The following is a 14432-nucleotide window of genomic DNA, read 5'->3' on the forward strand; positions in this document are numbered from 1 at the left end:
GGAGTGTGGGAGGAAACCGGAGTACCCGGAGGAAACCCATGCAAACACAGGAAGAACATGCAAACTCCAGACAGGTAGTGTCGTGGTTGGGATGCGAACCAGCAACCCTTCTTACTGCTAGGTGAGAGTGCTAACCACTACACCACTGTGCCGCCCACTACACCACTGTGCTGCCTTGGGTAAGGTGGGCCAAAGCCCGAAGTCCACCATTTCCTTCCAGAAGAGAGAGACATAAGGGCAGGTCTATGGAAAAAGTCACCATCACTATGACCCCCAACACCAACAGGCAGAAGATGGGGCGGGGTTCAATTTGTGGAACCTATAGAAAGTGTAGTCTGTTCGTTGAACCGTATCGGCTTCCCTCTGACAGATACCAATTCCGGTCCGGTCCTCATCAATTATATCTTGTATGCCAAGTTGCCATTTACTTTGGAGGCTGGCTTCAGTAGCCGGTCGGCATTTAAGTTTTCGTGGTGAAAAACAAAAAAAATGCCCCAAGCTTTCATGAGAGAATACACAAAGATCGACTGAACCAGACGGAGGTGGCCTCCAATAATGACATGTGCTGATCAGAGGCGCCCCGTTTTGAGCTTGTGGGTGTCCAACCTGGTGGATGCGGCAGCCGGGCCATCAAAGAATCTGGTTGGCTCTCCCTCCAGGATATGGAGTCGGCTGGGAGATATGAGGCTAAAGTTGATGCCGTTATCCTGGAGATTCTTCTGAAACTCTGTGAAGGATCTACTGTACCTGGTGTACCTCTGGAGCGTAATTGGGGAAGAGCGAGAGATCTTGGCATTCTAAAAACAAGACTTGGGCAGGTTCTAGGCTAGGATCAAGTTCCGATCTTCATAGTTCAGTAATCGGATGAGAACGGGTCTTGGGATCGGTGGTGCTGGGGGGGAACGCAATGTGTATGCTAGGTGTCAGATCCTGGCCACGCCCCCCCCCCCACCCCATGACTACCCCCCCACCCCTCCCCCACCTGTTGTGTTGTTAATTAGATGTTGAAGGAAATGTCAATTTTCCGGGTAGGTTTCTCCGCACTCTGAACAGGTCTAAGGTCGTTCACGCTTGTGCGTTCTCTCGTGTACGTTAAGTTTTCCTCTATGAGAGAAACCTTTCCCGCACACTGAGCATGAAAAAGGATAATCCCCCGTGTGGACGCTCATGTGCATAACAAGTTCATTTCTCCGGGAGAAGGATTTCTCGCACTCCAGACAGGAGAACCGCCTTTCCCCAGTGTGGACCTTCATGTCATTAGTTATGTTCCCCTGTCGTGTGACACCCGTGTGAATTCTCTCGTGTACGTGAAGTTTTCCTTTATGAGAGAAACCTTTCCCGCACACTGAGCATGAGAAAGGGTGATCCCCCGTGTGATCGTTCAGGTGCATAACAAACTCACTTTTCCGGGTGAAGGACTTTTCACACTCCGGACAGGAGAACGGCTTCTTCCGTGTGTGGACTTTCATGTGATTGGTGAGGTTCCCGTGCCGCGTGAAACCTTTCCCGCACTCTGGGCATGAAAAAGGCAACTCACCAGTGTGACTTCTCTGGTGGATGATAAGTTCTGACTTCACTACGAATCCTTTCTGGCATTGGGAGCAGGAATAGGGCTTCTCACCGGTGTGACTTCTCTGGTGGATAATAAGACGGGATTTACTTACACACAATATCCCGCACTCTGAGCAGGAGAAGATCTCCTTACCGGCGTGGGCTCTCTGGTGAATGGTAAATTCGGTTAGAGTATCAAAAGTAATCCCGCACTCCGAACATGAATGAGTTCTCCTGGTCATGTTAATTTTCTGATGGCTGCAAAGACCACCAATCTGATTGGAGCTCTGGCCGCAGTCTGGACAGGGATGCGGGTTATCATCTGTGTGGGTCTTCAGGTGTCTGATGAGTCTATATTTCCGCGAAAAACTTTTCCCGCACTTTGTACAAGTATGCAGCTTTTCCCCGGTGTGGTTCCTCAGGTGTTCTGTGAGTCTATCGCTCCGCGAAAAACATTTCCCGCACTCTTTACAGGGGTAAGTCTCACCGGTGTGAACTCTCACGTGTCTTTGCAGATTACTCTTCCGTCTAAAACTATGACCGCACTCCGGGCACAGATAAGTCTTTACTCCCCGAGATTTGGTTTTGGATCCATATTCTTCTTCGTCATAATCAGATGAGACCTGAGACCCCTCTGAGGAATTCCCAACATCACATTCATCTGTTAGAAAGAAATATTATTATTATTTATCATCAACAAACAAATTTCAATCGTTCGCAACACAGATCTGAGGAATGGAGGAGGACCTTTCATATGGTGTCCAGTATCTCCTCCTCATTTGTTGGGAACATGACGTTATATTGAGGAATGGAGATGGACCTTTCATATGGTGTCCAGTATCTCCTCCTCATTTGTTGGGAACATGACGTTATATTGAGGAATGGAGATGGACCTTTCATATGGTGTCCAGTATCTCCTCCTCATTTGTTGGGAACATGACGTTATATTGAGGAATGGAGATGGACCTTTCATATGGTGACCAGTATCTCCTCCTCATTTGTTGGGAACATGACGTTATATTGAGGAATGGAGATGGACCTTTCATATGGTGTCCAGTATCTCCTCCTCATTTGTTGGGAACATGACGTTATATTGGGGAATGGAGATGGACCTTTCATATGGTGTCCAGTATCTCCTCCTCATTTGTTGGGAACATGACGTTATATTGAGGAATGGAGATGGACCTTTCATATGGTGTCCAGTATCTCCACCTCATTTGTTGGGAACATGACGTTATATTGGAGGAATGGAGATGGACCTTTCATATGGTGTCCAGTATCTCCTCCTCATTTGTTGGGAACATGACGTTATATTGAGGAATGGAGATGGACCTTTCATATGGTGTCCAGTATCTCCTCCTCATTTGTTGGGAACATGACGTTATATTGGAGGAATGGAGATGGACCTTTCATATGGTGTCCAGTATCTCCCCCTCATTTGTTGGGAACATGACGTTATATTGGAGGAATGAAGATGGACCTTTCATATGGTGTCCAGTATCTCCTCCTCATTTGTTGGGAACATGACGTTATATTGAGGAATGGAGATGGACCTTTCATATGGTGTCCAGTATCTCCTCCTCATTTGTTGGGAACATGACGTTATATTGAGGAATGGAGATGGACCTTTCATATGGAGTCCAGTATCTCCTCCTCATTTGTTGGGAACATGACGTTATATTGGAGGAATGGAGATGGACCTTTCATATGGTGTCCAGTATCTCCCCCTCATTTGTTGGGAACATGACGTTATATTGGAGGAATGAAGATGGACCTTTCATATGGTGTCCAGTATCTCCTCCTCATTTGTTGGGAACATGACGTTATATTGAGGAATGGAGATGGACCTTTCATATGGTGTCCAGTATCTCCTCCTCATTTGTTGGGAACATGACGTTATATTGAGGAATGGAGATGGACCTTTCATATGGTGTCCAGTATCTCCTCCTCATTTGTTGGGAACATGACGTTATATTGAGGAATGGAGATGGACCTTTCATATGGTGTCCAGTATCTCCTCCTCATTTGTTGGGAACATGACGTTATATTGGAGGAATGGAGATGGACCTTTCATATGATGTCCAGTATCTCCTCCTCATTTGTTGGGAACATGACGTTATATTGGAGGAATGGAGATGGACCTTTCATATGGTGTCCAGTATCTCCTCCTCATTTGTTGGGAACATGACGTTATATTGAGGAATGGAGATGGACCTTTCATATGGCGTCCAGTATCTCCTCCTCATTTGTTGGGAACATGACGTTATATTGAGGAATGGAGATGGACCTTTCATATGGTGTCCAGTATCTCCTCCTCATTTGTTGGGAACATGACGTCATATTGAGGAATGGAGATGGACCTTTCATATGATGTCCAGTATCTCCTCCTCATTTGTTGGGAACATGACGTTATATTGAGGAATGGAGATGGACCTTTCATATGATGTCCAGTATCTCCTCCTCATTTGTTGGGAACATGACGTTATATTGAGGAATGGAGATGGACCTTTCATATGGTGTCCAGTATCTCCTCCTCATTTGTTGGGAACATGACGTTATATTGAGGAATGGAGATGGACCTTTCATATGATGTCCAGTATCTCCTCCTCATTTGTTGGGAACATGACGTTATATTGGAGGAATGGAGATGGACCTTTCATATGGTGTCCAGTATCTCCTCCTCATTTGTTGGGAACATGACGTTATATTGAGGAATGGAGATGGACCTTTCATATGGTGTCCAGTATCTCCTCCTCATTTGTTGGGAACATGACGTTATATTGGAGGAATGGAGATGGATCTTTCATATGGTGTCCAGTATCTCCTCCTCATTTGTTGGGAACATGACGTTATATTGAGGAATGGAGATGGATCTTTCATATGGTGTCCAGTATCTCCTCCTCATTTGTTGGGAACATGACGTTATATTGGAGGAATGGAGATGGACCTTTCATATGGCGTCCAGTATCTCCTCCTCATTTGTTGGGAACATGACGTTATATTGAGGAATGGAGATGGACCTTTCATATGGTGTCCAGTATCTCCCCCTCATTTGTTGGGAACATGACGTTATATTGGGGAATGGAGATGGACCTTTCATATGGCGTCCAGTATCTCCTCCTCATTTGTTGGGAACATGACGTTATATTGGGGAATGGAGATGGACCTTTCATATGGTGTCCAGTATCTCCTCCTCATTTGTTGGGAACATGACGTTATATTGGAGGAATGGAGATGGACCTTTCATATGGCGTCCAGTATCTCCTCCTCATTTGTTGGGAACATGACGTTATATTGGGGAATGGAGATGGACCTTTCATATGGTGTCCAGTATCTCCTCCTCATTTGTTGGGAACATGACGTTATATTGAGGAATGGAGATGGACCTTTCATATGGCGTCCAGTATCTCCTCCTCATTTGTTGGGAACATGACGTTATATTGAGGAATGGAGATGGACCTTTCATATGGTGTCCAGTATCTCCCCCTCATTTGTTGGGAACATGACGTTATATTGAGGAATGGAGATGGACCTTTCATATGATGTCCAGTATCTCCTCCTCATTTGTTGGGAACATGACGTTATATTGAGGAATGGAGATGGACCTTTCATATGGTGTCCAGTATCTCCTCCTCATTTGTTGGGAACACGATGTTATATTGGAGGAATGGAGATGGACCTTTCATATGGTGTCCAGTATCTCCTCCTCATTTGTTGGGAACATGACGTTATATTGAGGAATGGAGATGGACCTTTCATATGGTGTCCAGTATCTCCTCCTCATTTGTTGGGAACATGACGTTATATTGGAGGAATGGAGATGGACCTTTCATATGGTGTCCAGTATCTCCTCCTCATTTGTTGGGAACATGACGTTATATTGGAGGAATGGAGATGGACCTTTCATATGGTGTCCAGTATCTCCTCCTCATTTGTTGGGAACTAGGGATGGGCCGAACACCCCCCCCCCCACCCCCGGTTTGGTTCGCACCAGAACACTGCGAACAGGCAAAAGGTTCTAGTGAACATGCAAACCCTATAAAAGTCTATGAGACAAGGCTTTTATGCAAGTAATTTCTTTAAAAAAGTGTATGGGGACCCAGGTACTGCCCTGGGTCCCCATATGCTATAAAAAGTTTTTAAAACTGACTGTTTTTTCAGGAGCAGTAATTTAAATAATGCTTAACGTGAAACAACAAAAATGAAAAATTCCTTTAAATATCGTGCCTGTGGGGTCCTCTTAATCTGCCTGTAAAATGGTACATCTGTGCGATGTGTAGAACATGCCGAAGCAATAATGACATTTCTAAAGTAAAAAACTGTCATTTAAACTTGCTTGCAGCTGTAATGTATTGTCGGCTCCAGGGAACAAGGTGCTTTGGGTTGAGCAGTACAGAGCCCCCCCCCCCCTGCCCCAAAGCACCTACCCACTCATGTTGAGGGCATGTGGCCTGGTATGGTTCAGAGGCATCCTGACCTCCAGGCTGCATGCTCGGATAAGGGTCTGGTATGGATTTTGGAAAGGCCCCTATGCCAATGTTTTTCAAGATTTGGTGTGGAGTTCCCCTTGGAGTGGAGTTCCCATTAAAATCTATTCCAGGTCCAAAGGGCCTGGTATGGATTTTTTTTGGGAGGGGGGGGCCACGCCATTTTTTTTTATAGATTGCGGTACCCCCGTAGGGGCTGCTAAGTGCTGTGGCCCACCTGTCACCCTGCCTGGCCCGGCGTTCACCTCTCAGACACTCCAAGACAAAAATAGCCCATGTGCTTGTTTTTATGTTTTATTGTGGGATTTGAACTTGCATGGGGTATAGGAAGTATGGGATGCCCAATGGCATTTTGGAGAACTTGCTGGAACAACTATACACACTCCTCTCCTGCACATCGCTTCCACTCTAATGTTCAGGCACAGTTAGCACAAAGTGGATAAGCCTGATACTGGCTCCGCCAAAGCCTTCGCAATAGCCCTTTACTATAGGGGCCAGGCCCACAGTCCCTGCCTGTATAGCAAGATAGAAAGTCTCTGGTGCTAGCTGTCCTACATGCAGCTACTGAGCCCAGTCAGCCATCTTCAGGCCCTGCCTGCTCCCCTGGTTGCAGCTGCCCTTCTCCACTTCCCATGACACCACAGTCCATTCCCCTGGCTCTGCACCCATCCCAGACTGCATCCTCCCAGTTCTCTCAGGTCTGTGCATGTCCCTCACCAGCCCTCCGGGCTGCGACCATTTGTTCCTCTCCCTGGGGACTTGCCTGGCAGTGCTCTCTCCTGCTATTGTCTCTTGCTCCTCCTGTCCAGGAAACCCCTGTGGTTTGTACGAGGGTCCCGTCCACACTGGAACACAGGCCCAAGGTCACCAAAGAACACTGTTACCCCTCACAGTTACCCTTGTTGGATGCAGGAACGAGCGCTGTTAAAAATTTGGGAAGCGATTCTAATTACAAGCCCATTAAACAGGTGCAGAAAAATTTGGCATTGGTGGTACCCTAAACCGAAAAAATCGTTGGAAGCTAGCATAATCAAGATTCAGGGGTAGAATAAGCAGCATAGGCAGTCTTTAAGGGATTCAAGATCTCTAGCATATTCATCAGCATCAGGGGCTTGATAGATGCTGATCCAGGACTGATTCATTTTGATAAATGTCAGCCTATCAACGGAGTCTGTGGACAGACACACTCTTTGATCCATTACAAACCATCCAGCAGCACTGAATGTCTGTTCAGAAAGCACGCTGAATGCAGGACAGTTGCAGGACAGTAGCTCAGTTGCATATTGAGCACGTTCTGGCCAGTGGTCCATCCTCAATACCCAGTAACCCAGTGGATGCTCTGTTGGAAAGGTCTCCAAGTCTACTCTTGACCCTAGGCACTGAGGACTAAAGAATTGTTTAAAGGCATCGGTCAGCCAGCCACCTTCTCCACCGCTCTTCCTCTGACCCGAACAAAGCCTCAGAAACTCATTGTACAGGAAATGGTAACCTCCCAGCGTCTGGAAAGGCGTTACAGAAACTTCTTTTCAAGGCGTCCTGAAGATGTTTCATTCTCTGCTCCCTCTGCGAAGACAGGATGAGCTCTGCAACTTTACACTTTTAATGTGAATCAAGAAGGGTTGCCAGCCAGTAATGATCCCTCTCCTTGATATCACAAATCCTAGGGTCCTTTCACAGGCTTTGCAGAATCAGGGAGACCATGCAGCGTAAGTTTGAAGAGGCATGAGATTCTGAGTCCTATGGGTCACTAAGGATGACATTGTTAGTTATTATGTCCTCCCAGCCACGTACAACCCCTTGGGTTTCTGGGGACTGAAAATCATCCCTTGAAGACTGCTGCGTGTTATGCTCTACATCCATGCCGACACAATCCTCTTCTTGTGTGTTTGGCGGGCCCGCAGGATTGGAATCTGCATAAAGGGGGCCTTGAGAGGAAAGGAAGTCCTCCTCTTCCTCCCGCTGTTCTGCCTCAAGTGCCCGGTCTATGATTCCACAAAGTGTGTGCTCCAGCAGGAAGACTAGAGGGACAGTGTCACTGATGCATGCATTGTCGCTGCTCACCATCCTTTTGGCCTCCTCAAATGGTGATAGGAAAGTGCATGCATCCTTTATCAGTACCCACTAGCGTAGCACAAAGAAGTCAAGCTCCTCCGAGCCTGTCCTGGTGCCATACTCACACAGTTACTCATTGATGGCTCTTTGCTGTGTGTGCAGCCACTGCAGCATTGCCAATGTTGAGTTCCACCTGGTGGGCTTGTCACTAATGAGGCGGTTGGTGGGCAGGTTGAATTCCCGTTGAATGTCAGCCAGCGGAGCACTGTCATTGTATGACCACCGGAAATGCCCACAGACTTTTCTGGCCTGCCTCAGAAGATCTTGTAAGCCTGGGTACCTGGTCCAGAAACACTGCACCGCCAAATTCAGGATGTGTGCCAAGCATGGAACATGTGTCAAGTGTCCATAAGGAAGGACGGAGAGAAGGTTGGTGCAATTGTCACATACATAAATTCCTGGCTCAAGCTGCCGTGGTGTCAACCACCTCTGAGCCTGCAACTGTAGAACTGATAGAATCTCTGCCCCAGTGTGGCTCCTGTCCCCTAGGCAGACCAACTGAAGCACTGCATGGCATCATTTAGCCTGAATGCTCAGACAGATGTGGCAGAATCACCACCAGCTTTTTAGAGGTGTGGTGGTGGAACCCTGTCCTGCATCCTTTCCAGCTGCCAGCAGAAGTACCCAGTGCACCATGAATGAAAGGTAGCGTCCCTCACCATGCCTGCTTGACCATGAGTCAGCGGTAATGTGAACCTTACTGCTGACTGCCCTGTCCAACGAGGCAAAAACATTGCCTTTCACATGACAGTAGAGAGCTGGAATGGCCTTACATGAAAAATGTCTTTTTGGAACCCGTCACTGTGGTACAGCACATTCCACAAATTCAGGAAAGGGGCAGAGTCTACCAGCTGAAAAGGCAGTAGTTGAAGTGCTATTAATTTGGCCAAGCTAGCATTTAGACCCTGAGCGTGTGGATGGCTGGGACATCATTTATTTTTTTAAGGTTCAGCAACCAAAGTAGCGAAATATACCTGCTGAAATCAACTGGTGGTGTACTGCTAGCAGATTGGCTGCAAGTACTTGTGGCACCTATTGCTATACCTTCAGTCCTCTCAGTGCCGGTTTTTGAGAGGACTTGAGGTATTATAGTAGTTGAGATCCCAGAAGAGGAGCAAGGAGAAGTCCGCCTTTTTTATGATGTGGACTTTTCAAGTGCTGTTGCCAATGGACTGCGTGACAGGTCATTATATGTCTTGTCAAGCATGTGGTGTTCTGGCCACGCAATGGTGTGATCTTCTGCATGTGTTTAAAAAAGTCCATACTGATGAACTTTGGAAGTCAGCAGGGAGCCAGCAGCGCCCTGCACCTATGAAGCTCTGTGGTGTGATGCAATAGGGTGGCTTCCCTTAAGCTGGCCTTTGGAGGACATCCTCCTCACTTTCCTCCTCTCTTCTATAAGGCACCCAAGTACAGTCAATGACCTCATCATCCCCTCCGTCCTCATCACTGGAGCAAACTTGGCAGTATGCTGCAGCTGGGGGAACATGACTGCTAGTTTCTTGTCCTTCTGTGGCACCCCCTCTCTGTAGGATCACATTACCCCCTTCCTCAACCTGGGAACCAACATTGGAGACTTCAAATGGCTGCGCATCCTCCAGCAGCATCAAACAGACACTGTGGTTGAATAATGACTGCACTGTATTATATACTGTACACACTGTTATATACTGTGTACATTGACTGCATTGTAGTAGATACTGTACACCGCCTGCACTGTATTATATACTGTACACTGACTGCACTGTATTATATACTGTACACCGACTGCACTGTATTATATACTGTACACTGACCACACTGCATTATATACTGTACACCGCCTGCACTGTATTATATATATATTTATATTTACTGTACTACATTGCCTGCATGCCACTAACTAACCTGCCTAATCTATCTCCACATTAACACACTACATACACACCGCCGTGTAAGCAGCCTTATATAGTGTGGGCATGGATTTAGCCCCTGAGCCATGATTGGCCAAAGGCAGGATCGTGGCTCTGACAGCGCTATGATTGGCCAAAACATGCAGGTCAGGTGCATTCTTTGGCCAATCAGCAGCTATATCTGCACTGCGATCTCGCAGTGTATTGTGGGTCGCTCCGCCGTGCTCAAATTTGCCTACGAACAACTGATGTTTGAGTTGAACTTACGTACTCAAAACATACAGCCCATCCCTATTGGGAACATGACGTTATATTGAGGAATGGAGATGGACCTTTCATATGGTGTCCAGTATCTCCTCCTCATTTGTTGGGAACATGACGTTATATTGAGGAATGGAGATGGACCTTTCATATGGTGTCCAGTATCTCCTCCTCATTTGTTGGGAACATGACGTTATATTGAGGAATGGAGATGGACCTTTCATATGGAGTCCAGTATCTCCTCCTCATTTGTTGGGAACATGACGTTATATTGAGGAATGGAGATGGACCTTTCATATGATGTCCAGTATCTCCTCCTCATTTGTAGGGAACATGACGTTATATTGGAGGAATGGAGATGGACCTTTCATATGGTGTCCAGTATCTCCTCCTCATTTGTTGGGAACATGACGTTATATTGAGGAATAGAGATGGACCTTCCATATGGTGTCCAGTATCTCCTCCTCATTTGTTGGGAACATGACGTTATATTGAGGAATGGAGATGGACCTTTCATATGGTGTCCAGTATCTCCTCCTCATTTGTTGGGAACATGACGTTATATTGAGGAATGGAGATGGACCTTTCATATGATGTCCAGTATCTCCTCCTCATTTGTTGGGAACATGACGTTATATTGAGGAATGGAGATGGACCTTTCATATGATGTCCAGTATCTCCTCCTCATTTGTTGGGAACATGACGTTATATTGAGGAATGGAGATGGATCTTTCATATGGTGTCCAGTATCTCCTCCTCATTTGTTGGGAACATGACGTTATATTGAGGAATGGAGATGGACCTTTCATATGATGTCCAGTATCTCCTCCTCATTTGTTGGGAACATGACGTTATATTGAGGAATGGAGATGGACCTTTCATATGGTGTCCAGTATCTCCTCCTCATTTGTTGGGAACATGACGTTATATTGAGGAATGGAGATGGACCTTTCATATGGTGTCCAGTATCTCCTCCTCATTTGTTGGGAACATGACGTTATATTGAGGAATGGAGATGGACCTTTCATATGGTGTCCAGTATCTCCTCCTCATTTGTTGGGAACATGACGTTATATTGAGGAATGGAGATGGACCTTTCATATGGTGTCCAGTATCTCCTCCTCATTTGTTGGGAACATGACGTTATATTGGAGGAATGGAGATGGACCTTTCATATGGTGTCCAGTATCTCCTCCTCATTTGTTGGGAACATGACATTATATTGAGGAATGGAGATGGACCTTTCATATGGTGTCCAGTATCTCCTCCTCATTTGTTGGGAACATGACGTTATATTGGAGGAATGGAGATGGACCTTTCATATGGTGTCCAGTATCTCCTCCTCATTTGTTGGGAACATGACGTTATATTGAGGAATGGAGATGGACCTTTCATATGATGTCCAGTATCTCCCCCTCATTTGTAGGGAACATGACGTTATATTGAGGAATGGAGATGGACCTTTCATATGGTGTCCAGTATCTCCTCCTCATTTGTTGGGAACATGACGTTATATTGAGGAATGGAGATGGACCTTTCATATGGTGTCCAGTATCTCCTCCTCATTTGTTGGGAACATGACGTTATATTGAGGAATGGAGATGGACCTTTCATATGGTGTCCAGTATCTCCTCCTCATTTGTTGGGAACATGACGTTATATTGAGGAATGGAGATGGACCTTTCATATGGTGTCCAGTATCTCCTCCTCATTTGTTGGGAACATGACGTTATATTGGGGAATGGAGATGGACCTTTCATATGGTGTCCAGTATCTCCTCCTCATTTGTTGGGAACATGACGTTATATTGAGGAATGGAGATGGACCTTTCATATGGTGTCCAGTATCTCCTCCTCATTTGTTGGGAACATGACGTTATATTGGAGGAATGGAGATGGACCTTTCATATGGTGTCCAGTATCTCCTCCTCATTTGTTGGGAACATGACGTTATATTGAGGAATGGAGATGGACCTTTCATATGGTGTCCAGTATCTCCTCCTCATTTGTTGGGAACATGACGTTATATTGGAGGAATGGAGATGGACCTTTCATATGGTGTCCAGTATCTCCTCCTCATTTGTTGGGAACATGACGTTATATTGAGGAATGGAGATGAACCTTTCATATGGTGTCCAGTATCTCCTCCTCATTTGTTGGGAACATGACGTTATATTGGAGGAATGGAGATGGACCTTTCATATGGTGTCCAGTATCTCCTCCCCATTTGTTGGGAACATGACGTTATATTGAGGAATGGAGATGGACCTTTCATATGGTGTCCAGTATCTCCTCCTCATTTGTTGGGAACATGACGTTATATTGAGGAATGGAGATGGACCTTTCATATGGTGTCCAGTATCTCCTCCTCATTTGTTGGGAACATGACGTTATATTGGAGGAATGAAGATGGACCTTTCATATGGTGTCCAGTATCTCCTCCTCATTTGTTGGGAACATGACGTTATATTGGAGGAATGGAGATGGACCTTTCATATGGTGTCCAGTATCTCCTCCCCATTTGTTGGGAACATGACGTTATATTGAGGAATGGAGATGGACCTTTCATATGGTGTCCAGTATCTCCTCCTCATTTGTTGGGAACATGACGTTATATTGAGGAATGGAGATGGACCTTTCATATGGTGTCCAGTATCTCCTCCTCATTTGTTGGGAACATGACGTTATATTGGAGGAATGAAGATGGACCTTTCATATGGTGTCCAGTATCTCCTCCCCATTTGTTGGGAACATGACGTTATATTGAGGAATGGAGATGGACCTTTCATATGGTGTCCAGTATCTCCTCCTCATTTGTTGGGAACATGACGTTATATTGAGGAATGGAGATGGACCTTTCATATGGTGTCCAGTATCTCCTCCTCATTTGTTGGGAACATGACGTTATATTGAGGAATGGAGATGGACCTTTCATATGGTGTCCAGTATCTCCTCCTCATTTGTTGGATGGGGAGTCTAGGTGGAGCCTCCGTACTGCTCTCTCCTTTACAATAAAGTCTTCTCTTACCCGGTGATGTGAGGGGCGGCTGATTGTCCATCATGACGTCCTTGTAGAGATCCTTGTGTCCTTCTAAATACTCCCACTCCTCCATGGAGAAATAGACAGTGACATCCTGACACCTTATAGGAACCTGACACACACAATGATACAGTCACCATCCAGACACATCCCTTGTCTGTTACTGGATAATGTCCCAGAATCCTCCTCACCTCTCCTGTCAGCAGATGGACCATCATGGTGGTCAGCTCCAGGATCTTCTGCTCATTCTGTCTCTCAGGTGTGAGGGGTGGAGGTGGGGGGGTGGTAATGAGGTTCTGGCCTCTCCTCTGTCTTGTTGAGGTTTGGAGATGTCTCCTCCTTGTGTTATGTTCAGATTTCTTCATCACCACTTCACAGTCCTGGGTTATAGAAGGAGAAATGTTACTGTCCCACCTTCCCTCACCCTAAAATTGTGCCCGTTCCAGCACAGGAGTATGAAAATTAAAGCAATCTGCTGTCTGGCAAGGGGGGCACCAGTAGAGTACAGGTATACATCAGAGGGCAGACTGTGGATCAATGTGAAATGTGGAATGAAGAAAATGGTGTGCCATGTGGAGAAGTGCGGAGCATAAAACGTGGTGGACCAGTATGGAATATGGAAAGTACAGCACGGTATAGAATCTAAAGCAGTATAGAAACATACGGCACAGTGTCCGCTGTGGAGCAGTATGGAGTATAGAATGTACAGCACAGTGCTGGTGACAAAGGTTGGAGTAATGGGAGTAGAGATGGAGTAGGACATGTTGGAGGAACACATCATGGCTTCCAATGCTGGACAGAACGAGAGACCAGAATATTTTGGGGTGGGGGGGGGGGTTAAAGAAAACCTGTCTCATTGGCAAAAGCACAAGTTGCTTTATTAGGAATTTGAACAAAATACATCCCAGTGGAAATCAAATATTAACCCCTTCATTTCACCCACCTCTCTAGTCAGCAGGCTGAGGACCTCCAGGGTGAGATTCAATATCTTCTCATTCCCGGGAAATTCCTTCTTCTCATTCTTCACAAAACTCAAAGGCTGCTGATTCTCTATCATAACGTCCTTGTAGAGCTCCTCGTGTTCTTCTAA

The 14432-nt window shown here is 46.0% G+C and overlaps 1 protein-coding gene across 1 annotated transcript; it reads right to left on the reverse strand.

Moving 5' to 3' along the window:
* Positions 1–962: 962 nt before the first annotated feature.
* Positions 963–13533, reverse strand: LOC143955806 (uncharacterized). The gene is made up of 2 exons (XM_077465926.1): positions 13331–13533; positions 963–2212 (listed from the first exon to the last, which is right to left on the reverse strand). Exons 1-2 carry the CDS (start codon positions 13413–13415, stop codon positions 1056–1058), a joined length of 1242 nt encoding a protein of 413 aa, XP_077322052.1. The 5' UTR covers positions 13416–13533; the 3' UTR covers positions 963–1055.
* Positions 13534–14432: the final 899 nt, after the last annotated feature.

The sequence above is a fragment of the Lithobates pipiens genome, unplaced genomic scaffold, assembly GCF_037356315.1.
Source record: "Lithobates pipiens isolate NorthernLeopardFrog02 unplaced genomic scaffold, aLitPip1_a1.2 Scaffold_35, whole genome shotgun sequence".
Taxonomy (NCBI): Eukaryota; Metazoa; Chordata; class Amphibia; order Anura; family Ranidae; genus Lithobates; species Lithobates pipiens.